Source organism: Cyanistes caeruleus, chromosome 10 (genome assembly GCF_971803275.1).
Source record: "Cyanistes caeruleus chromosome 10, bCyaCae1.hap1.1, whole genome shotgun sequence".
In the NCBI taxonomy this organism is placed as follows: domain Eukaryota; kingdom Metazoa; phylum Chordata; class Aves; order Passeriformes; family Paridae; genus Cyanistes; species Cyanistes caeruleus.
The window spans coordinates 8375385-8403304 of NC_141710.1; the positions used below are offsets into that span (position 1 = coordinate 8375385).

The 27920-nt window shown below is 42.2% G+C and overlaps 1 protein-coding gene and 1 long non-coding RNA gene across 7 annotated transcripts; one reads left to right on the forward strand and one right to left on the reverse strand.

The window, feature by feature from the left end:
- Window positions 1-3903: 3903 nt before the first annotated feature.
- On the reverse strand, window positions 3904-27447 carry SERPINE2 (serpin family E member 2). Of its 6 annotated transcripts, none has more exons than XM_086843723.1 (11): window positions 27365-27426; window positions 14239-14308; window positions 13807-14081; window positions 12487-12606; window positions 11109-11336; window positions 9995-10192; window positions 7306-7504; window positions 7084-7184; window positions 5987-6073; window positions 5348-5431; window positions 3904-4571 (listed from the first exon to the last, which is right to left on the reverse strand). In XM_086843723.1, the coding sequence occupies exons 3-11, from the start codon at window positions 14060-14062 to the stop codon at window positions 4534-4536; spliced, it is 1311 nt and encodes a 436-aa protein (XP_086699849.1). In that variant the 5' UTR covers window positions 14063-14081; window positions 14239-14308; window positions 27365-27426; the 3' UTR covers window positions 3904-4533. The 6 variants fall into 6 exon arrangements, with proteins under 6 accessions (XP_086699849.1, XP_086699851.1, XP_086699850.1 ...); XM_086843725.1 differs by having other exon boundaries at window positions 12487-12603; window positions 27365-27424; XM_086843724.1 differs by lacking the exon at window positions 14239-14308 and having other exon boundaries at window positions 12487-12603; window positions 27365-27447.
- On the forward strand, window positions 6045-24635 carry LOC111945754 (uncharacterized). Its single transcript, XR_002871794.2, has 3 exons — window positions 6045-6244; window positions 22431-22536; window positions 22623-24635. It is a non-coding gene; the product is annotated as an uncharacterized LOC111945754 (long non-coding RNA).
- Window positions 27448-27920: the final 473 nt, after the last annotated feature.

Genomic DNA, 27920 nt, shown 5'->3' on the forward strand with positions numbered 1-27920 from the left:
AGGTGCTCAGTGCCCCAAAGAAAAATCATCTGATCCACTCCCTCTATTGCACAAACATCCTTCAGGAGCTTATACACTTAATTACAGGAACATGGTGCATTAGGAGCCTAGATCCAACATTCAAGGGAGATGCCATGGACTCAGCAACCCGAAAAGGCTTGGGGAAGATAATCCTTGGATCAGGGTTGATTGTGCATTGGCAGCATGTTGGAATGGAAATGACACCCTGTTAATGCACAATGCATGGCACATGCATACCAGACAGGGCCCAATCTTTCTTCCAATCTGTGTAAGTTATCTTCACCATGGCCTTGAAAGCAAAAATTAGCATCCCTGGGAACTTGAGCCAAATCTGAAGAAAAGAGAGGACAGCACAGCACTGAGCTGGCAATACACACCTATCACTACCCCAGCAGCAAAGAAAAGTGTAATTTAGTAAGTGAACAATGCCCACCTGGCCATAGCAGCAACCCCAGAAGCAAGAGCAAGGTGCTATTACCAGCACCACCCTTTCGGGGAAGAGGGCAACTGGAGCTTCTACCTTTAGGTTCCCCTACAGCCTTTAATAGGGGTTGATCTCCTCCTGGGTGTCATATCCAATACAAGACCATCAGCACATCCTGGCACCACAGTAATAATGGAAATTATTAGTGTTAGACAAGTTTCGACGACTGCAGGTATTGGTATTATTATTAATATAAATGCACACAGGTTGAACTGGTGGGGCTAAGCTAAAGGGCTTTTAGGTTCTTTGAAGCATGAGGGACAGTTTTTAAAATGTTGCTTACAAAAGAGATATTTGAACTTCTTGCTCTTTTTCATCTTTATTAAGCCACACTGCTGCTGGGAGGCAATGCAGCCATGTTTTTAAGGGAGAGGTTGCTGTCAGAATAAGGCTGCCAGCAGGGAATGTGCTGTGATGCCAAAGGGTGAACAGCAGTTATCCTTTTACACGGGCTGAGGAACTGGTCCTTCCCTACACTCTTCACTCTGAACAGCAAACAGGATTTGAAATCAACAGTGTTAATGAAATGTGGAAGTTGTAAAAGAAAGCCAGCCTTTTTAGAGCTCTCTGAAGTTAGAAAAACAAAGTTAAGACATAGTTTGGCAGATTAATAGCCTGCTATTTTACCGGTTAATTACTTCATGACTAACTACTTTCTTCATTACATACCTGGCTCAGGAAACGTATTGCAAGGTTTACCAGACTCTTTCTCCCTACCAATTCTCTAGGCTAAAGCAACTGTAATCACAAGCATTTTCCAGTCATTCCCTGCCCAGGGTTTCAGTCTCAGTGCTGAAGAGCAGTCTCTCAGGGCTTTCCACATCAGAAAAGTTTACAAAGGATGTGCTATCTGTGCTTTTAAAGACTGAGAAACTGAGGCACCTGTAGAGAGCAGCCAGGAACAACAAACAATAAGACCATTCTTAGCAGCAATTCTGCAACTCCTGCTTGAAGTTACCCATCCATTATTACAATAAGTCAAGCTTTCCACATTCATGGTCTCTGTTCTTCCTTGAGGATAGTCCCTTCCCAGCCCTCCTATCCTCAAACATCAAAGGGCCCAGGGGCCCAAAACAATCTCAGTTTTGCCAGGATGACAAAGTTTGACTGTCAAGCACTGAGAGTGAGTAAAGGAAGAATAGGCTCAACCAAGCAGCATGAGCATTCACCTTAGACTTGACAATCCTAAAGACAAATATGAGCTTGAAAATTATCATGCAACCTCTATTGACTGTAATCACATTCTCCAAAGCCTTTCAAGAGCAGCTAACAGACTGCTACACTAAGGGTTAATAGACTACCATAAACACTACCTTAATGGTAAAGCATCACATTGAACTCATTACTCTGTCAAGTAAGACTGGAAATTTGATATTAATCAGCTCCCAGGGTGGAAGAGCACAGTGTTTTTACAGCACTATTAAAGAGGAAGTTTTTAGCAGCTAACTTAAGCCCCACCTTCCAAGGCTTTTAACTCATTTCCCTTCACTCCAAGCTCCTTTACCCAGTTTATAGGCAAATACCACCAGCATCTTAGTTCAAACCTGCATTTTAACTTCTCTTTTCCAGCACTGAAAAAATGGTGCTGCCTAGGAGTGGCAGAGCTGAAGTCCCTTTTTCTGAGTGGTGATATATTTCACCCCTGTAGTGCACAAAATTGAAGCTCATCAGTAGCTGGTATGTGTGGCATTCCCCCTCAGTTTGCTCAGAGCTCAGCTTGGGCAGGTAGTCCTGGCTCCAGCAGACTAAATAATCATTTAGTTTCACCTTTACCAAGCCACCCTCTTTACTGTCCACTTTTGGGGAAAAAAACACACCTACTGTTCATGCTCTGAAGCAATCATCTTATTTTGTAAATTATTTCAGTACTAACAAGGGAGTGACAGATGTTTACACAGGAACTGTGCTAAAGCAAACCTGAAAGCTTATGTCACTGCATTTTTTTCTTGCCCAAACCTAATCCCAAACCTGCTTGCTGCCCAGAGCAGACACTGCTGCTGTGTGTAAGTCTTGTGGGAGTTCAGTTTCAATGCCAACCCTGTATTAAATAGAAGCAACTGGAAAATTCTCATATTGCAATTTTATTTTGATATCATAACAGCAGCTGTTACTCTGAAATACAATCCCACAGTGCTCCAGAGCCCAAAGATGACATGTTGCACCTCAGTAGCCAAAAACACACAATGTGTATGTGAATTAAGTTCAGCTCAAGTCCTGTCGCTGCAGTTTCTATGAGGCAACATTTCTCTATTCTTGCAGGACAAACCAATGCAAATGTCACTTTAATTGTTCACAGCCCACTAACTATTCTGTTGTTACTCGTGCTCCTTACCTCCATGAGATGCAAGCAACTGAAGGCAGGTGGGGATGGGTTAGCCAGGAGCTCTCCTGCTCAGCACCAGAATCCTTAGTTGCATGAGCCTCATACTTTTTGGTTGTTGTTTTTGGGTTTCCTTCCCTACATGGAGGGCTTGCTTTCAACAAGATGGGAAGATGAGGCCATGCTAGTTTCTCCATTCTCCTATTGCAGGAGACCTAGCCCTCAGCATGCAGCAGGAGCATCCCTTTCCCAGCTTACGTGGATTAGGTGGTAGGCAGCTCATACATCCCATAAAACACCTACAGATTTATTCTTCTTGATGATTGCAGTGTTCAGCTCATGCAGGAAAAGAGAGGCAAGCAGATTGGCTTTGTATCTGGCAGCATATTATGAGCTCTCAGCCTGGGGTTTGGACTAGGTTAGGACTGGCCGTGTACAACACATTCAGGTATTTTCAGCTGGGAGCATTTTCTCTTCATCTTGTTTTCTTAAATGACAAGAGGCTCAACACTCATTCACCCTCCACTTTATGGACACATGCTACAGTCACCTACTTCTCCAGGGCTGAGTGTGCAGGAATTTCTCCCCTGAGACCAGCAGCTTCTTCTCCCTGTGAGTGTGCCCTTCAGAGCTGCCAAAGACTTACCTCACCCACCCAGATTCCTTGGTTGCCACAGAAGCAGTATAACAAAGACCCATCTGTGTCAAACCAAAGGGATTTACTGCTTATCTTTTGGACAGTGCTTTGCACTCAGTAGAGTCCTGCAAGGGGCATGAAGAGATGCCCATGTGCATATAAACTGCACCACAGGAACAGGAGGAAAGGGCCCAAAGGTGCACTGAGATGCCTTCATGGGGCAGTTTTCAGCAGTAATTTGGACATATAAAAATAGAGTTCTCTTCAGATACCAAACCTATGGATAATTCATCCACAGCAGATAAAAACTAACCAACACCCTCCCCTACACACAACAAGAAGGTCTCACAAAAGCTCTCCCTCCCTTCACTTCTTAAAAGTAAATTTTAAACAATTACACAGGGCTCTGGACCCCAATATCTATCAGCACATCCACAATACTGACTGTTCATAATGCAGTTTTATTTTTTTCCTTTGTACAAAAACAAATATAAAATTTAAATCCAATAGAAAGTGTATACTAGCAATGACAAGTTTACATTACAATGAGACAAGACAATGCGATGTGTATTGAACACCACATTAGTTTTAAAACTCTCAGTGATACATGCACTATATAAAAACTGCTAGAACTTTTACTCTATTTCTACCAAGAATATCCAGGTACCAAGATACTCAAGAACCAAAAGTAATCTTGATAGGTGGTATCTACAAAATTAGACCTTTTCCACACACAAGAAGAAACCAACATTAATAGAAACGATTATCATTCTTTGTTAAAATCCTCTCACAAAAAGCCATACATAAAATTCTTAGTAGATACAGAAAAAGCTCAGAAGCTGTTAGCATAGGTAACCATTCAGTAGTTTAGAGAATCTTTTAGACATTTTGAAGAGATACTGTAGTTTCAATCTGTATTTTCCCCACAAAGCCAGAACTATGACGACTCCTGTTTCAAAACCTAGTCAGTGGTTAAAACTAGTTCTTGAGTGAAGTCAAAAAGTAGTGTACAAAATATTTAACAGAACAGGGGTGTGCCTGTTTACTTCTTGAAGAAAGTCTTTTCCACATTCAAGGTTTGTTTATTTGTCCCATAAACAAGATTGTACCTGAGGGATGAAACAAAAACAAGGATTACCATCATCTGTAAATAGAGTTAAACTTTTCCATGAAAGCATTAAGTCCACAGAGCACAGCCAAGCCACCTCACCAGTTTTGTCCAGCCTTCCTCAGGTCTGTGAGCCCAGGGAAGAGCATGTTTGATTAAGTGGCCAGCTCCTATTTCTAGAGACACACAGCTCTGTTGATACTCTGTGGAGCCTTGGGATGGGGCCAGCTGCCAGCAGCCTGCTCTTCCCCCAGTGCTGGCAGCAGCACCTTGTTCCCCACTAACTGACACTGATCATACACGTCACTGCAAGAAGTGCAGTTCTGCTCTAGGAGTCAGCCCATTCTGCAGAGAAGCTGTGAGAGCTACACCGAACACTTGCTCATGTTCAGAGCAGGCTGGAGCAGCACCCTGCATCCCCAAGCCCCTATTCTGCCCTGGCCCTCACTGCCTGACTGTCCAGAAAGCTGGGTGCTATTCACCAATTCACTCTCAGTAAAGGGCTGATACTCTCCACTCAGTGGAGCTATGACTATTAAAGACTCTTCTTTTATACCCACAAACCTGTCATGCTTGTTTCTGTTAACTTGATAGCCAAAATGGATTTTTTCCCTGTTCCAAGTTATATTCCCAATAAAATAATCTAAAATTAAAGGCATAAAAATGTGCTTGCAGGAATTCTTTTTAATAGTTATTCAGTAGCTCCAGACTTTTTGTCACTATTACATAGCTTATACTCAACTTCTAAGCCAAAAAGTATTTACAGATGCTACTTACCTGTAGGATTGTGCCGGATGAAAAATACAAATGGTCTGTCCACTATGAACCAAGGAGGGGATGACCTGGCTATTAAAATTGCAGCTTGCAAAAAAAAGCAAGGTGTAGAGTGAGACAAATCAAGCACCATAATGCATTACATACTCTATCAAGTAAAGTTTCCTTGTAGATATATCTATGCCTGTGTGTATACATATATATAGGCTTGAACAGGTGCAGACAAATGCCTAAAGCCTATCAACTTGGACATTTAAAGCCACACAGGTCCACATGATATCCTTACAGGAATCATTTAAAAAGACATAAGACCCACAGAGAGCTGGAAGTTGTGGGCCATCACCCAAAGGCTGTAGTAGCTTACTCCTCTTTGTAACCTGGATAGCCAAAGCATGCTATCAATGGCCTAATGTAAAGTCTAAGCTATGAGAAGACACTTCTCTAGAAGTAAGCTGTTAGTATTTCTTACAGTGATCAACACTGGCAAGCTGAGATCTTCCTGAGAAATTACATAAAACCCATTAACTGATCTGGGTCTGAACATATTGCTAGAGGGATCTCCAAGTGGGCTATCTTTGCTTTGTGCCATAGCCCTCTAATGGAATTTTCCCAAGTCTGACAGTTATTGGTACAATTGCTTACTTGTTGCTGCAGAAGCTTTGGTTCCATCTTCACTAACTTCAATTTTTGTCTTTTGCAGAACATTAGATACATGAAGACCTTCTGTTCCTGAAAGACCCAAGGAGAACAGCACCTTCAATAAAACTCACTGAGAGAGTCCTGAAGAACTTTGTAGCTAAGCAGCTCTGTCAGCATGGCTCAGAATACTAAAAGTTGCTACAATCCTGCTGGAATCCCAAAGCTGCAGTGCAGAACAATACGTTTGAATACAGTCACTAAGTGAGTAATTACAAAAATAAGAAATAACCTATTTTACTTCTCCTTCCTTCCCATTTACTAAGTTTTTATTGATGGCTTAAGTTAGAAATGCTCACATGAATTTTTAGTTGCAATTAAAAAAAAAACAACTGAAAAAAACTTGCTATCTGAATTTAAATTACACTCCCATGTGTCTCAATGTCAGGGGAAAAAAAGCACTTAGCAACATACCTTGCTTTCAATGAAACACAGGAATCTGTTTTCAAATTAAGCCAGCACAAGGTAAGCTTTTTTGTTAGACAGTTCTAGAGAAGCTAATCAGGATTTTAATGAAAGCAGAGAAGAGAAATAAGATGACATTTTTCAGCCATGAGTTTAAAACTATTTACACCCCAGTTTCAGGCACTAATATTTACAGTTCTGAGTTGGTTCAGTCCCTTAAAGTGTGAATATTTTTCATACATGCTTTCTTACAGCTCAAGAAAAAGTCACTAAACACATACTAAAGGGAAGATTTCACACTGTAGTTGCAGTGTTTGCTACAGACTAAGGTATGGTATTAAGTCCTGCCAGAGATTTCAGACAATGCTTGAGACCCTCAGGTTGCAGTATCAAAGAAGCTGACCAGCATGATTTACTGCTGTAATATAAGATAAGGGGGAAAAAAAAAAAAAGCCACTGCAATGCTGAACAGAAGCAAGCAGTCATGCCTGGCTGGCTACAACATAAAACCAGCTCCAATGTCATGGCAACACCTAGCCAAGAGAAAGCAGACAACTGCACTGGTAAAGCAGCACTTTATTCAGAGCTAGAAACTATGAAGGACCACCATGCATTAAGACAAAAAAAACCAAACTTACTTGTTATTTTTGCAAAGTTTGCCTTTGACTGGTCAAACATATCTGTAATACCAAGTGCTTGCAGAGGTTCCTTTAAGTCTGTTTCTGCTTCTGCTGTAAATCTGAGTGGAAAAAAAAATGTATCAGTATTATACAGGAAAGTCACCTGAAGTATTCCTTCTCCCATATCAGATAAGATACATATATAATCCATTCCTTCTTCAGGGAGTGTTAAGTACTTACTTTGGTAAAATAACCTGCACTCTTTTTGCTACCATGGTTGTCATCCAGCTTCCTATTGTTTTTGTGCTGATGTGGGGGATGATGGCAGAGAGTGGCGTTGTGCTTTCGGTGGGCAATGCAATCAACATGCTGATCATTTCCCCATGGTATGGCAGCTCAATGATGTTGTACCACAGCTCATTTGGGGTACTTGTAGTGCCTAAAAAAATAGAAACAAACCCAAACAAACTAGTGAGCCATAGCCCTTATAGCCTTAAATCTCTACCTTAATGCAACTACAGCTAGAAGAGTGTCAGGAAAGTTTTGCCCACCTCTCAAAACCAACTTTAAAGACCTAGACTTCCTGCTAGACAACCCTTCAAAAGGCACAGGCTCTGTAGGGATGCTAGTATGATGCAAAACACAGAAAGATGATATTATGGAGTAAATACTCATTTAACATACATACTGTTTCCCAGACAAATGTCACCAGCACAGAGCAGCAAGCCAGCTACATTAGAAGTGACCAGGCCTATGAATTAGCTGGATCTTTGCTTTAGATCTCAGCTGTACCAGAACCAACTGTGAATTGAGAATTAAAAAAAAAACAACAAGGAATAGCAGCAGACTATCTTTCAAAACTGAAGAGATTTTGCAGACAAGCCTGTTCCTCCAAGAGTTATTGCAGGACCTACTGGTTCCTGTCTGAAGTAGTCTGTTGCATTCACTTAATTTTCTTGCTTAATAAGGATCTGATTAGGAAGCAATCTGAAGTCTTTGGAGATAGTGGAAAGCAGCCACTTTGAGGCAGTGTAAGAGGCCAATTAGATGAGATGGAGGGAGATAGCAATGCATCCAAGTTACAGCAAGACTGTGAGCAACCCTCTCCTCCTCCAAGCTCCCTTTGCTTACCGTGGGATTTCTGGCATGTGGCTGGAAAGCAAATGCTTTTTATAGTAGTTTCAAGTTAAAATTTGTCAGTTTAACTACAGACAGTATTTCAGGCAAGGTTTTAGGATTAGTAGCAAGATCTTACTGTCTTTCCCCTTTCTTCATCTAAATCTGTACTTGTCAGTCCAAGCTGAAAATCAATGGCTGCATTACAAATTTAATCTTGTTGCCAAGGGCCATGAAACCTGCCCTAAACTCATATTGCTAAATATGAGTTTATTGCTAAACAAAACTGGCAGTACTGCACCTCTGCTTTGCAGGAATCATGTCAAAGTTGGCAGTTTCACTATTCCTTTTATTATGGCAGTAGTTCTCAGGCTGGAGCCTGCAGAGCTAACACTGGTTGCACAAGTCAGCTCCAGGACAGTCACACAAGGCAAACTGTCCAACAGGTAAGCGCTGCTTTCCTGATTTGCTACATGCTGCTATCATTACTGAGGCAAACTGAACAAGAGGGGAGCTTAGCTTCAGTCAGCTGATGGGACTGAAGATACTTAAGATAATTAAACTTTTAAAAATCCATTGCAAGCATGGATAGAATATAAACCCTGTGTTAGGAAATCCAGAGATACAAAAACTCAAGTGAGTCCTCAGCAAATGGGTAACTCAACAGTATTTCTTTTGTTCCTTTTCAGCCTTAATAGTTTCTCTAGCTTAAACATAGGCCAACATTATGGATATTATAACCAGCATCAGAAGCCTTTAAGATAATCTTGCTAAACTCCATCTTAAGTTATAACTTCTTTGAAACTCCAAAATTAGTATATACTGCAGTATCTTTCCTACCTCCCCTAGCTCACACTTTCAGCAGCTGAAGTATTATATTACATCTGCTATAATGTACAGGTTTGTGACAGGATCACAGCTGTTCACTTTAACATAAATCTACTAATATTAGTTGAGCACTACTGACATAGTAGTGCACAAAACTAGGCATTTAAGAGAACAGCATCTCTTGCTTTTAGATTTATATCAAGCTGTATTCTCAGGCCTGTTTTTCAGACTGTATCTAGCACACATGGAAATAAGTTCCAGGCAGCACTTCTTAGAATGATGGAACACAAGTTTTTAATCAGAGCATCCACCTTACTTTGACCACTAAAATCCCCATAAGGCTGCAAACTGAAGCTCTGAAGTACATTGCCAATCACATCAAGCCGCTGGTGTCAGCTCTGAGAGTCTCTGATGGAAGTCTGGCAGAACCTGCTGAACTTCTTTTCACTTGTGACTCAATCTGAAGAGCAGTTTCACACCTCAGGAGATGTAGCCAACATTCTAATCCAGCTCCTCTGGCTCCTATAGGACTGGAGACTGTACAAGTCCCATTTCTCTATCTGCAGTAAAATATAAACTGATTCTACTCCAATCTTTCTCTCATATACAGCTCGCCACCGGTAAACCTCTACCATTCTGCCTGTTGGCAGCTTTCCTTTATTCTCAGTCCTTATAAGCATGTACTTTTATTTCTTACAGCAAAGCTTAACTAACATGCAAATTTCTCAATTTGGCTACTTCAGGCTTTCCCTTTTAAAGGCAAAGGATAAGGCAATACTTGACAGTATCCAACCTTAAGGCAACTGTTAAGTACCTTGCCCATGCCTCAGCAGCAGAAGACACTTCTGTAACAAAATCCATCTATATCAGCTACAAGAAGCAGCACCATTAAACACCACATGCACAGCAAGCTCTTGTTTCAATTTGAAAGGAAAGAGAAAATTCTACACCCATTGTTGGTGGTAGTGAGAATCACTGAGCTTACCACAGCGGAAGATGGACAACTGGGACAGCATAGGAACTTGGTAGGTCTTCCCATCAGCTCCATAAAATGGGCGTTTCTTTGTATTTTCAGGTCGAAATCGTGACTTCCATAAGCCCTTGAAATACACAGCATTCACTAAAACCAGTCTGGTCAAACTGCCTTCAATATCATCTGGAGCTACAACCTGATCAATCATACCTAGAAGAAATAAAGGAATTCTTGAGTATTTGCCATCATAAACACTGGCTGTTTTTAAAATACGTGGCACACATTACTTTAGACCCCTTGACCTGTGATTGTGACAGCTCCTAGAGCTGTAAAATTCTTAAATTCAATGGTATTCTTCGTCAAAGTAGACTTCTGGGATAACTAGAAATAAACATATCTTGTTAACTGATAGCCTGATGTTTTAACAACTAACAAGGCTTTGCCCTTTCCAGCATGCAAGCGGAGCTAAGACTACATGGAATACTTTCAGCTGAAACTCCTCCCCATTCACACACTGCTTGCAACATTGCTATGCAAGACTGGTGATGTGGTTGAGAAAGAATTTGACAGCCTCATTTCACAAATATGACATCCAATATCATTAACACACTCCTCACATCCAGGAGGGACTTGTTTTAGCTCTAAAAGTTACCAAACACATAGTTCACCTAGACTGTGAACATACTGCAAAACACCATCTCTGGCTTTAGTATTTGTAAGCTTGACAATTGGTTCAAGAGGCTTGAAGCATTAGGAGTTGTCTTTAGGGCAGTCAGAGCAAAAGTTGAACTGCCCTACAGCTTCCTGCAAGTCTGATTTACTGAGTAAAACAGCTGAGTTCCCTGAAATCATGTTTGAGAAAGCATGGTCCCAAGACAACTGTGCTTGGATTTCTCACCAGTTACATGAATGCAAAGAAAAGTAAAAGCTGCTCTGATCCCTGCTGGGGCCACAAGACTGCTGGTTCCTGGACCAACCATCTCTAAAACATCACACTAATGCCAGCTAAAAGTTTTGAGCTGCAGAACAGAGCTCTCTACCTCCCTATCTTTCTCCAGTATTTCCATCTAAATTGGAGGTATCAGACACCACCTTGTCATGCAGAAAGGCACTCACCAATACTCACCCCTTGTTTCATTTTTCACCCATTGGTTGATGGAATCACATGCTGCATTTGGGTCCTCAAAGTCCACACTCTTGACACTGCACTGAAACACCTCTTTGTTCCTTGTAACAAAAGGCACTTCCATTTTAAAGCCACTCTTTGCAAACACTGCATTAGCAATTGTTACAATGTCTTTATTCTTTTTTGAGACTATCAGCCTGTTTATCTTCTTTAAGGCCTTACCAACTCCTAGTTGGAAAAAACAGCAAGTTTCATTTAGAATAACATGATAAACCAACAGTTACTTTATATGCTACTATTAATGACACGAAAAGTCAGACATTAAGTGTTGGACTAGAAAAAGGAAGACCAAAGCAAGCATTCTGAAAGGACTTCCAAAATACCCATTTCTGATGTCTCATCTGCATAACACTACTGATACCCAGGAAAAACATGAACTTCCACTATGACGTCTACTGCACCTCTTGCTGTCACTCAGTGTTACAGACAGTGCTTGTGTTTACACTGAGGTTCAAGTATTAGTGCAGAGCTACAAATCATGCTCTTCCACAGAACAAACTGTTCCAAAAATATTTCATATCACATAAGCCAGGTCACTTGTCAGTTGTGACAATGACAAAGAAAGTCGAAGGGTCAGCCTGCTCACTCAGACCTCTTCAAGATTTGCATGACAAATGGTCTTGAGCCTCAGAATGTAAAGAAAAATTGTTTTCTTTACTTCCTTTCCATTTACTGGAGAATAAAGGAAGCTGTCAAGATTTTTATAATAAACTTCCAAGTTGAGTCTTATTTTCGTTAAAGACTAAGTCCTGGCCTATCAGCTACAAGCAAGAGTTAGTCTCTTAACACATGGGCTTGCCTTTAAAAGAAGGAAAAGGGAAGGTAGTAGGTTCCAGTGCTTAGTCAAGATCCTTAGGACCTGAAAGCAGATTGTACAAAGTGCTACTAGCTCCTTCACTGTGTGTGAGGGAAAGCATATGGTAGCACAGAAGAACTGCTATGTTCACCATATCCAGTTCTCCCGTGTTATGCCTTATCAATGAGTGCTTGTCTACATAGGGATGCTACTTGCCAGGCAGGCAACTTCACGTTCAACCACTGTATCAAACAGCATCCTTGGGTTGCTGTTATCAATGGGTTCCCTCTGTTTCACAGTACAATTTAGGCAGAAACATTTCCTGACTACTTCCTTATGTAGACAGACAAGAGATGTGAAAGGAATAAATTAGTTCAGAGTTATTCTCTTAGCTGCATGTAAGAAAAAGCCTCAGATGGCTTTGCTGTTTCATGTATCATGAATGCTTTAACAGCACCACTGGTATGAATTTCTACATATTTACTCTCCAATATTATGGGCAAATTCTTTTGGAGAACATACCATAACAGAGGTTCTCAAACTGTATTCTGTGGACCACTGGTGGTCCACGGAGCACTTGCTGGTGGTCCGGGGAGAGCTGGCTGGTCTCATGATGCTGGCTCTCCTCTTTGCTTCCAGCTGCTAAATTGCATTAAAAAACAGCTAAAGACATATTAAATACTTTTTAACTATTACCTTTCCAAAGAAGCAGTTGCTACAGTTGCCAAAGGACTTTAAGGTAGTCATGAACAGGAGTAGGGGAAACTTGTGCAAGAACACAGGTAGCATCCCATAACTAGTCTCTAACCAGATAGTGGCTACCTTCTAAGGTGTTTGAGAACCTCTGTGTCTCAGGATTAGGAAGTCTGAAAGCCACATGAAACCAGTTGATATAATGGTTCAACATTTTTGCAAGTACTTAGATTTTGTGCTTTCAAATGCTCCTAGAGATAATTATCCCATGAAGAGATTTTAATCTACATCATTTAGATGTTAAGGTGTCAAATCATTTTGTTGTACTTTAAATCCAGGACCAAAACAGCAAAGCAAATGAAGACAGGACAACATGTTATATGACAACATGTTATATCACAATACTGCTCAAGATTTAAATGTGCACTTACCTCCTGGAGGGTTTTCTATTCTTGGAATTAAGGCAGAATGCTGGCACTAAGATGTTAAGTCTTGCTGGCAAACCCTCACAAAAATAGCATGCAAATTAAAGCAGTAAGAATCTTCAGCCTACTCCCTCTGGAGGGGCAGACATTGGCAGAGGAAGATGAACACAGATGCATGCAGTGTCAGGCACAGGCAAGCAGAAATGGCTGTTTCAAGAAGAGGGCACTACAAGAACTACACATACAGGGATTCTGACAGCAGAAACACAAGAACAAAACTGAAGACCAAAGTGAAAGTATCAATTGTATGGTTAGTTTGCACCACCTTCAGTGAGGTGCCAAGAAATATCCTCCTACCCTGTTATCTAAGGAGTGGCACATTAAAGGTTGTTCAGTACAGCCTGAAATGGAGTACTGTCACCTTCCTGATCAGAGGGGTCACTGGACCACCATCCATCCTGTTCTGGAATACCAATTTGGCAAGGACAAAGGCAGTTCTAGCCACAGCCCCAAAGTCATTAACCAAGCTGCTTATAAGCTAGTTTGGTTATATATATATACATTCCCATGCTCAAATTGCCAATTAAATTCAAGCATGTCCATTTTGTGCTTTGGTAAACAGAGTTAATTGGTGCATGATGCAATCTACCACACTTTGAAAGCCATCTCATACATCATGAAGAGTCTCACAAAATACACCCAAAACCACCTTAGGATCACTGACCATTTACACTGTATCTCATCATAGTTGTCAGCTGCTTCTTTGTCTTTCCATCAGCTCCCAGCTGCAACACCCCCAGGACTGATGCAATCCCATGAGGAGAAACAACAACATTGTCCTGAGGCTTAGCTTTCACTATTTGATTGAAGACCTGGATTCCAACATCAGAGCTAAGCTCCTCCAGAGGATAAAAACTGAACTGGGAACATACAGACATTAAAGTCCCAAGAACAAAGAGGAGTGAAAAGTGCCAGTTCATGATTCCTGGTTGGAGAGATCTGTAAGAATAGAAAACGGGAAAGCTAAGTCAGCTTTCACAAGTACAGCATTTATAACAAATTCCTTATTTACCTAAAGAGCAGGCAAATCTCTCACACATGCCACACACCATTCACAGAATGCTGGCAATGGGACTCACACCTCTGTTTTACTTACCACTACAAGGATTTTAGGTCTAGGGGTTTCCAGATGCAGTGATAATCATGACATAGCTAGATATCAGTGCCTATATGAAGGACAAAAGCCACCAAGTTAGGAGACTAACTCCCACCACACCCAAGTTCCAATAGTTTCGTGCTCCAGTTAAATGAGCCTTGGCATTCTATTTAGCTTGCCCTTTAAGGTAAATGAGTGCTGAGAAGTGTTGTGGTATGGTCCACACCCACAAGTATGTGATGCACAGTACACCTCATAGATCATTTTCTACAGTGAACAGAAGCATATATAGATATATGCAAACAGACCTTCTGTTGTGGGAATTTACATCTGCCTAGAACAATAAGAGTTAGCTGCATAATTAGCATTCTCAATAACAGGAACGTAGAGGAAAATTTTAGATTTCAAAATGCAAATGTTGAACTTGGATTTCAATCTGTACTTTTCCATTTAAGAAAATAGAGCACCTAATGACTACAGAATGAAGATAATATTTAAAATGGGCATATCTTCATTTGCAGGTCTAAAATTGACAGAATTCAGTATCACTACCTTTGAGCTCTAAAGAACTGAAGCACAAGCAGCAGCAGCAACATTTTGTTCAGGACCCATCAAGCAACTGACTATAGAGAGCCAAGCCCAAATGTCAAACACTGAGCACTGTAACTACTGGGCTGTATTTCCTCCTCATGAAATTGCAGTCAACCCTTTTTGTTAGGGCAAAGAAATACTTAGAGAAACATACAATAATCTCCAATTTCCTTAAATTATGTTCCCTGTTCACAACATTTTTAAGGCATTCCATTTGCACAGTTAAGAGTCCTGACTTCCATTTCCAGACCAGCCAGGAGCCTGTTCCCTCCCCGAGCTGACTTCAGAAGAAAGGCTGCAGAGGGTGTACAACTGAATGAAGTGTTATGTGCATAACAAATGCAAAAACAGGTCTCTGCTGCCCTGGAGCCCCCTGTGCAGCAAGTGTGGCACACTTGATCTTCTAGGTGCAGCACCCCAGGGCACTGGGGACCAGCAGAGCCATGGCCTTGTCATCCCCCAGCCTCCTCCCACACACCCCAAGGAGCTGTGCCATCACCAGCCTACCTACGCTGCGAGTTCAAACCATGCTGGAGCACTTGACTACCAGAAAACCAGCTGGTGTTTGTACAGATTCCTTTAATCATCTTTTAATAGCATGTACTCTAACTGTGCTAAAACACTTGAAAGGGACAAATACAGCATTTCCACTTCCTTCTACACCATTTGAGGGGACAAAGTTGGCTTTCTCAAATTTTGTTATTGCAGAATAATAAACCAAATGCTGAAAATGCAACAATGCAGGATTTCAGGCACCTTTCATCCCCGAACCCAACTTTAGTATACTTTTGACCACAGAAACTTGCTGGACTGATTTAAAGTTATGCAAGAGAAAGTGAAAATGCTGTCCTACAATGCGGGGTAACAGCCCACCCAATAATTAAGTCTTCTCCATCAACCTACTAATCTCCCGAGCAGTTTGGAAGTCATTTAAGTACAATTCCTTCCAAAGGAGCTTCATATCAGCCATCTACTGTTACTACTCAAGCTTAGTCCAAAATTTAGACTGGACTGAGCTAGCTGCAGTTGAGATCCACAGGAAAAAAGCCCAAGCACCACAGATTTGGTTTGTGTCCCCCTGAGGTAGGTTACACACGTCATTCATAGGTTTGTCTTGCACCCCTCACCACCAGCTACAGCAAGAAAATGTCATGGGGGACAGCCAACAGCCTGACAGGGAAAGTAAACTTTCACTTTAAAAAAAATAATTAAAATTGTTGAGGAATATTCTCCGGTGTTCTTTAATACTAACACAAACCACCTCATTTTGTTCTCAAGGGCAAGCACTCCCTCTCTCCAAACTGATGGCACTGCTGTCTTGCAGGAGGCACTCCAAGAAAAGCTATGTTTAGGGATAGCTTTTAGAGTTTTTTTCTTTGGTGGTTTGGTGACCATCTCTTCTCACAAACCTGGAAACTCAAGGGGTAGTTTAGACAAATTCTTAATCCTGATATTAAGCAGACTTATACCTCAACCTAGTATCCTGGAAAAAAGAAACTTCAAGGCCCTAAAAATACTACAACGTCTGACTGGATGCACTTAGAAGCAAGCAATGGTTCATGCTGCTGCAATGTAGCTTGTCCCACGTAGCGATGGACAGGAACAGTACCAGATAACAATTACAGAGCACAGTTTGAGCTGCAATTTGAAAACCAAGCTTTTGACCAAGGCAGTTCCACCTGACCCTGACAGCAAGCCACAGGAAACTGGTCTATTTTGAGGGCAATCTACCCTTGACACATTATATGGCAAGAAGCATACCATGAGGGCAGAGACAGGAGTGACACTTTGAAATCAAATAAAAGTGTTTCATTGTCATTTATATATTTCATCTGCACAAGCCTAACTGAAGTCAGACATTCTTTGCCTTTCTCAGAATATATTGCAAGTCTCCAAGTTTTTCACTGGTGACAGTCCCTGACAGGGTGACAGCCTTGCATTTTCCCCATGACATTGTGAAGCCTTGTCAAAACAACCCAACTCTGCTTCCAAGGCCACTGCTGCAGAATTTTGGGGTTTTCTTTGTTTCAACCAATTACCTCCCACATCTGTTTTCCCCAGAATTCTCCACATTTGCCTAATCTCTCCCCTCCTGACACACCATTAAGATGGGTTGGCTCCATTTTGGAGCACAATCTCTAGCAGATACCTATTCAATAAGTGAAATAAAGTTGCGCAGTGCTCTAAGCATGGAAAAAGAATAAAAACACTTTTAATCACAAGTTACAGAGCAGCTGCTTCTTGGCCTGCCCCTGCTATGGCCACTGCATAACTTAATCAGGTAACTGGAGAGATAACTGGATCTTTGAGAAGAAGTGGCATCCAAGTAGCTGAAGTTCCATCATGGATTTCAGTAAATTCAACTTCTATGCAGTTCAGTATCAAGAACTGCATTTGCATATCCTGAAAGAAACAGCTTAAGCACAGTGCTGGGAGAAGAAATCCAAAAGGATGTATGATGTGTAGGATGGAAAACAGCTGACCTGCTATACAGAATATCAACAAGCTTTCAACAAGCTTTCATAACACTGAAGCTAAAAACTTAGTGATAGTTAAATCTGAATCTAATGCTTCAGAAAACCAAACAAAAATACAAGCTAGGCATTTCTTTGCCTACGACCTTCATATTTTTTACGAAGTTAACTGAGAAGGAAAAAAGTGTATAGGCGAATTCATTTACATAAATGTGGGCTTTTGAAAGATGCTGGATCAAAAAAAAGTCCCTCTTTATGGTAGGCAGCCCACTTCTTCGACTGAGCACTTACAGGAAGGACAACATCCACAATTTAAACTTCTCAACATGCAATAGAAATACTGTCGCTAACCCGAAGAAACGTAGCCAGTATTATCATACATTGCAATTTGTTATGCAAATCCAGTTTTTAACCCTAATGCTAGGGTTTCTGAGAAAAACACATTCATCTATATGAGAAATGCCATTTCCACAGCAACTCCCCCTGCCTCACTGAACAGCACCACCCCAAGTCCTGTACATCACACTGAACAACCAGTTAAAACTTTAGCTAACTGCAGAGCCTAGCCTAAGCCACAAAATTTTTAGACAACTATTCCTGTCAGGCACAGAGCTCTGGGGAAGGGAGAAGAGGAGAACAGCAGCATGCCCTATGTACAACAATGGTTCTGTGTTGTTTCATGACAGATGATGAAAAGTCTTCAGGCTACCAATCTTGGGATGAGCTCAGCTTCACACTGGTGTTGCAAACACTAACTCTCAGAGACTGGGCAGGATACTCAACTCTAAGAAGGCTGCTACTCAGATCACCTCCACAGTACCTAGTTTAATTTTTTTTTTTTGATGAAATGAAATGGAAGTAGTTATATCAACAAAGAGGACATGATGCTCTCAGCCTGCATTTATAGAATGCTTATTACAAAAGCAAAGTTATATTAATACAGACTGTTTAATCTGTGTCTAGAAAAGCATTTGGTGGAGCAGGGAGAAGTTACATCTTCAGCCCCAGGCACAAAAACCTGTTAACAATGAAGATCCTCCTACAGCAAAAAAATAGCTTAAGAAGGACTTCATTTTCAGAGAGCCAAACCAAGCTGCTGCAGTCTTCCCAAGAGGAAGAAGAGAAATTAGTTTGATTCAAGATCAGAAGCAAAGACATGATCTGAAAAAGTACCCATATTTAATATCTAAGTTGGAGAAAAGGCCTGTCCCAGAGAGGCTGAAGAACACTTTGTAGTGGATTGAGAATGAAATAATGAACTGTACATAGATTTTTAGATATCTATAATGGCTGCATTATTAGACACTGCCAAGTGTTTATTTTGAAGCCTGACTTCAACACCAATAATGTATAATCCAAAAGGCTCCTTGAAGGTTGCAAGACTGATTCTGTAGTTTCTTTAAAGACAGATCAAACATAAGTAAGTTTAGCCACCAGACTGTACTTCTGTGAATAGCTGTAACCAGACAGCAGCAAGCACAGCTGAAGGGACTAAAACTGAAGAGCAGTCTCATAGCATTGCTGGTCTCACTGTATTAAGCCCAAAAACCTTGAATCCCCTGAGCCCACGTGGCAGGCACTGGGCAGCTGTGTGACCAGAGAAAGCCTGGAACAAACATTCAGGGATCTCTCCAAGTCTGAGATGTTGATGTTTCCATGCCACTGTCATCTGGGCTACTAATTTAAGTCTTATTTCAATTGACATATGAGCTGAAAGAAAGCAGCTTCACTTCAGGCATTTAACCAACTCTCTTCAGCAGGATTGAATAAATACTCAACCAAACTTGTTAACAGTCATTAAAGGAGCTGGCTGAACACAGAGCAATTGTTTCTCCCAAGAAAGGAGACCACTCTGGTTGCAGTGGGAGGGTCATATGCTGGGTCCTGTTCTTCAGCTGATGTCCACTTAGCAGCATGGCAAAACACTCCAGCCTCTTGGTAGCCTTCCCCCCACTTCACGTGTTCCTGGCTCCCCTTTTGCCTAAGCCTCTTACACACCAAAGCTTTCAGCTTCAATATCCTCTCCTCATCCTCAACCTGAGTTCAGCCTGCTGAAGTTCTTCCACTTGACAGATCTGGGAAATGTTTCATCTTCCTTCCACATTTTCTGGTATGCCCTGAATGTTGTCTCTCTTTTCATCTAAGAACTCCTATTATTACTCAATACCTGGATAGTTTAGTATATGCAGAGAGTTTCCAAGAAAAGATGATTGCCAGGTTTTAAACAGCTCAGTACTCACATTGCTCTGAAGAGGAGTATGTTACTGTCAACAAGATATAAACTTAACTTGTACAGCAAGATAAGCTGGAAGTGATTTTTTTTAAAGAAATAATTTTATATCTTAAGACATTGGTCTGATTTCAGGCACAACAGCCAGCATAGCACATGAACACAAAAACCCATGGTACCAGTTCTGAAGATTTCCTCTCCCAACCTTAACCCTTTCTCTGCTATTCCTATTTCTCTCATTTTTAGTGAATTCTGGAAAGCCTGTTTAGCTGTGTCCAACCAGCCTCCCCTGCCAAGTAGGAATTTCCCTGCAGAGCACCAGCTTGTAAAACCAGCTGGTCCCACACAGGAACCATCTCTGTCCAAGCACTGCTCCCACATGAGCAGGAAGTTATTAGAGTTCAGCACTTTATGAAGAGTCCTGACTGCCACCACTTTCTGGGAGTTTCTGTTTAGCATGACAAGCTTAGTTTCAAACTCTCTATAGACTCAAGACCAGGGTCTCCAGTTCACAAGCCAGACTAATTTTTCTCACCAGTATCTATCTCCTACATCATTGGGTGGTGGTTCATGGTAGTAAATTAGAAAGATCAATTTCATATCATGCGAAGCTGACCAGAGGTTTTTACTTCACCACTGAGTTGTGGCTGTACAACAACTAAGAGGCACTATTCAGAGTTTCAAGGACATAGAAAGGCATTTATCATTTGTTTTTACTCCCATCCTTCATTTATACATGAGTAAAACAGCCAAATTTAGCTCTGCTTCATGAAGCAAACAGTTGACAGGGTAGGGGGCTTATGGAGACAATTATGGTACTGCACAGTTCTATCACCATTTTCAAATTTTATGTGTTCTCTTGTTACTTGTAGGCTCAACTACAATTGCTAAAGCTTCTAGGTATTATTTACTCCTGTATTTAAAGTAGTTTCCACAGAATTCTCCAAGATCTAGTATCAAGTCTTATGGTATCAGAAAGATTAAAGAGAATTGTTTTTAATTTACTGGTGTCCCTTTATTAAAGTGGTTTGGTTGATCTTAAGTTCTTTATGCAATGTGGGTATTTTAACATAATGAAGGAACAAGCATGGGACAGTCAACTCATCAAGACTAATGCTGCAGAACCAGTTTCCCCAAAAGAGGGAGCATAGCAGTATTTCACAACATGGTGGGGAGGCTATACCCTCTTCTCTGGACTCATTCCAGGAAAGAGAACAGGAGTTTGACAATCACAGCACTTGCCTAAACTCAAGCTCCCTGAAAAAAGCTTTAAGATTTTTTTTTTTTTTTGTGCAAGAAAGGCCTCATGGAACCACAGTTCCCATATTTATTGTACATTAACAATGCTCACTATGCAACCACAGGCTCGTTAGGAGCCAAAGGCAAGCATTGCAAGCTCCCATTAATAAGGTACAGGGCATTAATTCTTTGGCAACTGGCTGTGTAAGAACAGATCTATGAAGTAAATAGTCCACAAGGTGCTGGACTAACAATGGTTGGTGTCTTATCAGGTACCTCACCAACACCTTTACCCTAAGTCCCACCTCAACCTTAGGATTTTATCATCTTTTTTTCCTTAAAAAATCTTAAAGGGTAACTCAGTACTCATTTTCACTTGTTGTAGGCATCTTTGTGTCATCTGACAGCAAGTCTCTCACACCACTACATTCCTGCAGCACAAACAAATCTGGTTCTCCTTTTCCCAAGAAAATTTTGATCTTTTAAGCCAGTGGCACATGCCCTGTCTCTTGCACCTACTAGGCTGGGAGAGTAGAAATAGCCTTATGGAGATGCTCCATGGCCACCTGGGAACTGTGCTTGGAGAAGACGGAATGTCAAGACCTTTCAGGATGCATCCTTCTTCAGAAGGGTTAAGACATGAGTATCTGTAACACTTGGACTTAAAGAACTGCCAAGCAAAAAAAAAAAAATCCTGTGTAAAAAATAAAGAAAACTAAAGGTATAGAATTGAGTCTTCAAGCCAATAGTTAATATTTCAGAGTTTTGATAAGGCACGTGAGTTGCTGCAGAGTAGAAGAGGAATGACTCTTTGCTTTCATATTCTACAACTTTTAGGTTTATGTTACTCTACAAAAGAGGTATTTGTATTTCCAACTAAAAAATGCTACAAAGCCTAATTCCCATCACTCCACACTCTATGGTTCAGTCAGGGTTTGCAGCATAACTGAAAATTAGGCTGTGAAGCCATACTATTTTTCTCTTACTGACATTTTTATTCCTAGGAAGCTACGAGAGGTGGCAGGCTCTATCAGCCACACAACATCCAACTAAAGCTAATGCATGCTGAGTTTAGAGGTGCCCAACTAGTAACAAAAGATGGGGAAACAGTCTCCCAAAAGGACTTGAAGAACCCTCACCTAAAATAATGCAAGTAATATTGAATTACTTGCATTATTTTAAGTTTTTATGTATCCCTCCCCTTTCAAGAGGAAAGACTAGGGCAGTAAGTGTTGGCAGCTCTCTAAAGTTACAGTCATTTCACTATAAAAATTAATTGGAACTCCAGTATTCTCCATTCATAACAAGAACATTTATAAAAACTTGCACTTGCACAAACTCATTGACAGCCAAAACCTGATACTTAGACATTTTAAACAGAGAATGCCACCAAATGACAAAATACTTGGAGAGATCAGGAACACTGTTCTAGCCATTTACTACACTTGTGGTTGGAGATCTGGAGAGTAACAGATGACTAGTCTTTTGTTTATTTATTAATCACACTGTACAACATTAGCAATCAACCACTTCCTATCTGCAAGCTAATTTAGAAACCTTACCTGAAAAACTAGATAACAAATATAACCCTTAAAGTGTAATGTAGCCAAGTTGTTAACATTTAAGATGAAAAACATATATTGATTTTTTGTATCCAGGACAGCATCACTGAAACAGACCTAAGCTCACAGGAACATGAGATACCAGTTTTTAGTGGCCTTTTCTCCACCATTCCAGCCCTAGCTTGAAGGCTTCCCAGAAAGGGTAAGGACATTCACAATTCTCTTTACAGCACAGACATTTATTTATATACATCTATATAGCTATACATCTATATATTTTACCCCCAGAAAGCTCCAAAAGCAGAACTAGCCAATCACAAGAGTATCAGAAGTGCCAGATGCTGTAAGGATGCAGGAATGAAGCCCTGTACTATGCTCAGGTCAACATCTCAGTCATCTGCAAGACTACTTACATCAACCAGTTAATAAGAGAATTACCAGCTATTCAAAACCCTGTATTTAAGAAAACACTTTTTGTTAAACTGATCTCACTTCTGATCCCACTGGCTTTACTGCAGGTTTCTGGGAAGGTAAGACTTAAATTTCCATAGTGAAAAAAAAAATGGGACAACTGAGTATGAACTATGCACAAGAATTCTCCAAGAGCAGGTCGTGACCTGGTATATTAAACTGCCTGATTCAGTTCAGCTTGAGGGTTTGTAGGCTGAGTTGTGAGCTGCGTTGGCTGAGCCTCCACAGAGTCCATCACTATTTCTGTAATGCAGATGACGAACCTCTGCAGAGGAAGTAGGCAATTAGCTGGGAAAGCAACCTCTTCAACCGAGCTGCCAGAGCAGCTGGAGGCCTTAGCTTGTTCAACTGCTGAGAAAGCCATATGAACAACTCTTTCTGGAACAGGAGGGTGTATAGCAAGATGAAGACATATAGCTAACAGATAATGCACTTCTATGTAGCATTTCTTAGATTGCTTAGGGACATCAAGTTATAAGATAACAGAATGGAAGAGGAAAAATTAGTTATGTTCAGTTTTCCTCTTGGTTTTGTACCTGTAACCTGCCAGAGGCAATAGGAAACTGCCCCTCTCCTATTCAAACAAAAAACCTCAAACCCTGTTCAGCCTTGGGCCAGCAGAAGTTTATAGTCTGCACCAGATGACAGAACCATCTCAGAAATAGTGAGAAACACCACTAAATACCTTAACATGCTCTTCTGCAAGAACAGAAGCTTAAAGAGCAAGTAGTTAAAATAATACAGAAAACATTAAAGTAAAAAAACAGACTTTGTCAAAGCTACATAGCTGATGAACATAAATTCATATCCCCTGTACATCAGCCACATTAAGGGAGCTAGAACGTACCAGCATTTCTCACTAGTGCTTCTGGAGGCTCCAGGGGGATTTACTACTGCAGCTTACAGTCTCTTGGCAACTCATATTTCTCACAAACCAACCTACCTGCATTCCAAGGCCACTACATATACACAGCCTTGAAGAGGCTTCTTCAGTTCAGCACTCACTGGCCATCAAGTCTGGATGCCTTCCACAACTGCTTTCACAGTCCCAAAATACTGAAGAGAATTTCAAACTGCTGTTTCTAAAGCCCAGGATGACAAGAGCAGACTGCCTGAAGCCCACACTTTACATCACATGACTGAGCATGGTCAGCAAAACTGACATTTTCACCATGGGGAGATAATTCCACAAGATGAAAATGCTTTCATACTTAAACTGCTTTGTGGCATAATTATCTGACCCCAGCATAAGGCATCTTCTGATTTCAGCCTGAAAATAAGGGAAAAAACATCCTTCTGGGCATTAAAAGTGAACACCATACCACAGAAAAGATACAGCAGCTGCCAAAACACATGTTTTTCCACAGACACTGCTCAAGGAGATGCGCTAATGGATTTAGAAAGCATTTCAGTTAGCACTTAAGCGTATTTCAAGGCCATGATAAACAGCTCAAGAACCTATAGTAGCATTGCCACTAAAATTGCCCCATACTTTTCCAGTCCATGATCACTGGCTCTCACTTCAGCAGACCTCAGCTCTGCTTGCAGATGTATTCACAGAAGTCAAGTATGAAGTGGAGTCTATCCCTAAAGAGACAGGAACAAGCAGAACACAGGACAGATTTTTTTTCCCCATAGCATTCCAGCCTAAACGTTTGTGTAGCTCCAGCTGTAGAATGCTAACACCTCTTTCTGCTCTCCTCCCACCACTTTAACTATCACAGAAGAGACACACCTGAACATACACATGGTTGTACATAGTCAGCTTTCTAGTTTTTACACAAAGAAGCTATCTACTTTTAAAATAATAAAAAGCTTCTTATATTTTCATAGTTCCTTAAGTTACACTGAATCTTTACATTTACACTAAATCTTTAAATTTATATGTAGGTGACTGACTGTTCCATGCTACCACTACCTGCTCTTCAAAGCCAAAAAGAGACAATTCTTTATATCATTACATTATTCAAAAGATGTTTATGGCTAGTATAGGTGCACTGAATTACATGGTTCTTACAGGCCAGCACTTTGCTAGCATGATTTGCTAGCTATGTCACAGGTGATTGGGAAGATGCCCAGAGGCACATAAAGATGACTGTATCTAGAATCATCACTTTACAGATCAGTGACAAGTATCCATCTTTTCCCTGTCTCCTCATGTATAAAACCTTGGACCCTAGAAAATTGTAGAATTCAGTTAACAAACCAAGTTGACTGGAAATGTTTTGATGATCAGAATTAATTTCCCCATAATTAGTATTACAAAAGCGTGCTCTTTCATGCATGCTTGTGATTAAGCAATTCAAGCAGCCCAGACAACCCTCACCCCAGCTTCCAAGAAAACCCTTCCACCTCAGCTTTTTCAACAATGAGCACATTAGTTCCTATCAAGAATTCAAAGTCACAGGCAGCTGCACAAGCCGGGTAGATACTGTGCCCACCACCACAAATCTCTACCCAGAGCTCCCTCTGAACTGATCATTTGCTGTGGGTACACACAATTTATATGCATCTCAATTGCAATTCCTAGCAGTAAGGTGAGGTGGTTATTTTTTAGCATTTGTTCAGACACAGTCATGTCAATCTAGTCTAAAAATACCTGGTGCAACTTACTGGGCTCCCTGCTTGACATTTTTCTGCCTAACAGATGCTGGTAAGGAACTCTAGGTTAGGAACACGTTTCTGCCCGTGTGATTTAGACACTCAGGCTAAAAGTCTCCACATGCCACTAAGACACACTATTCTCCTGGTTGTCAATGACAACACCAAACAGAAGCTTCAACACTTCTGTATACACCTTGAGACAAAAACACTGCGGGTTTCTGTTCTCTTTTTTGTTCTGACACGAGTTTCTATTGCCTCCCACATGAGGTACATGGCGCTGTATATCGATATAAATACACATGCAACTATAGTGATGGCTAAAGCAAAGCTTTATCTTCTACCATCCTCATACCTGGGCAACACAGAAAACAGGAATGCCCAGAGAAGCTGCTTTCCTGCATCTCAAGAGCACTTGACACAATTGCTTATAGGTTGCCTGACATACAACTTGCCTGTAATTGTAAAAAGCTGTGGGCTAGCATTCATCACTCAAACTTTGCTCCTGTGCCAAACAGCTGCTATTCTCATGAGTTTAATCACACCCCACAAAATGCTACATCTCCAACCTACTACATCTTATATGCAGTTGAATTAATCTACTTTATAATTCTGCCTTTTTATTTGCATTGCTCTTCACCTCACGCTCCAAAGACTCATCTGAGCACTCAGCAGGCATGCAGCTGCTTTTCTCAAAGGATGTCTGCACTTTCCTCAAGGATGTCTGCAGCTTCTCCGACGCTGTACACGGCAGCACAGCTGCTTACACCTACGTACATTTTGTGAATAGTCCCGACGAAATCGGGTTTCTAATGAATTCCTGTGGCAAGCTGGGGACAAGACATTATTTAATGTTCACACCAGAGAAAGTGAAGGAATAGGAGGTAATTTTTCAGTGCAGTGAAAAAAAACCCCAGTAATTCTACCAGGTTTCTCTTTCAGGAAGTTACCCAAGAATGCGATTACAACCACTAAAGCCAAACCATGTTCAGAATCATATGCAGGCATGAGAAAGGGGGAGAGAAATAAATCACATTAAGGCCTCTAACCCATACACACATATTCCCTAGTTTTATGGGAAATTTGACATTTTAACACTTATTTGTTAGTACAAGGGTTTCCCCAAAGGTATTTTTCTGTTAAGATCCTCGAACATTACACAGTACTGAGCCAAAATATCAAGCACATTTTCACCAAGAGACAAAGGACTCTGCATTTCCAAATCTTCCCAGCACCCGATGCACAAAGCAGCTCTCATACAATTCCAAGTGAGCCGAGGTCAGAGTTTTGGCTAACCAGTTCTCCGTTTCAGCACACACCGTGATGCCATCAGCCCCATCCAAACCCTGTTACAGTATCAGAGTATCACCCCTTCCTCCCCAAAAGCCAATGGCCGTAAACGTTTCTCCCCCGTTACTCTGTCATTCGAAACGCCAAGAAAATTTCAGTTACTGAATTAGGATTTATTACTTTTATTTAGCACAACACCAGCACGCTCTCTGTCACAGCAGACAAGAGACACGAAGGAAAGCGAGCAACTTGCAGTTTCCGAGCTCTGCCAGCGCAGCCGGTGCTCGGGCAGTGCCGCCTCTCCCGCAGCCGGGAGCGCAGCGTCCCCCGCGCCGCAATGGCGATGCTGCTCCCCGCGGGCTGCTAGCCTCAAACCCCGCTTCTCCGGGGGAAAAGCCCTCCCTGCTCTCAAAGAGCCAGCACGCAGAAGAAACTCAGCGCGCCAGCAGCCCCGCTCCCGGCACAGCGCCCACGCAGCCGGTGCTGGGAAACTTGTGAGAGCAGGTAACAGGCAGCGCACACCGAGGAGCCGCCGGAGCGACCCCCGCGGCCTCCGGGCTGGCAGCGGCCAAACTTTGGGTGCCCCGGTTCTCCCGCCCGGAGTCCCGGTCTCTCCCGCCCTGCCCTCCGGCCCCGCTCTGCCCGCACGCTGCCGGGGCCCCGCTCACCTCCCCGGCCGCTCTCCGCCGCTGCCCGCTCTCCGCCGCTGCCCCACGCCCCGCGCCGCTCGGCCGGAGCGCGGCGCCGCCGCCCGGCGTTTATAGGGCCCGCGGCCGCCCCGCCCGCCCGCCCGCCCCTCGCCGAGCGCCGCGGGCCCGCCCAGGGCAGCGCCGCCGGGCCGGAGCGGGCCGGGGGGCGAGCCCCGGGGACGGGCGGGCCGTGACCCCCGACCCCATCGCTCAGGGCCGGGGACGCCCCGGGGAGCTTCTCCTGGCTCAGCGGGCGGAGCACCAGTGCCGGGGAGAAGGGGGAGCCGAGGCACCGGTGGAGGTGTCCACGGGGCAGGACACCCGGGGGATAGCGAGGGGACAGAGACCACCGAGGCCAACCCCGTGCGACCCCTTCCCGGCAGTGGCGCGGTGGGAGGTTGGAGGGTTTTGGTCAAGGGACACCCCTCCGCAGCAGCCAGGCTTCTCCGTGCGCTCCCCACTCCACCCATGTCCTCACCAAGGGATGAGGAGATGCCTCCGGCCGGGACCTCCATCCCTTGTATGGCCCCGGGGT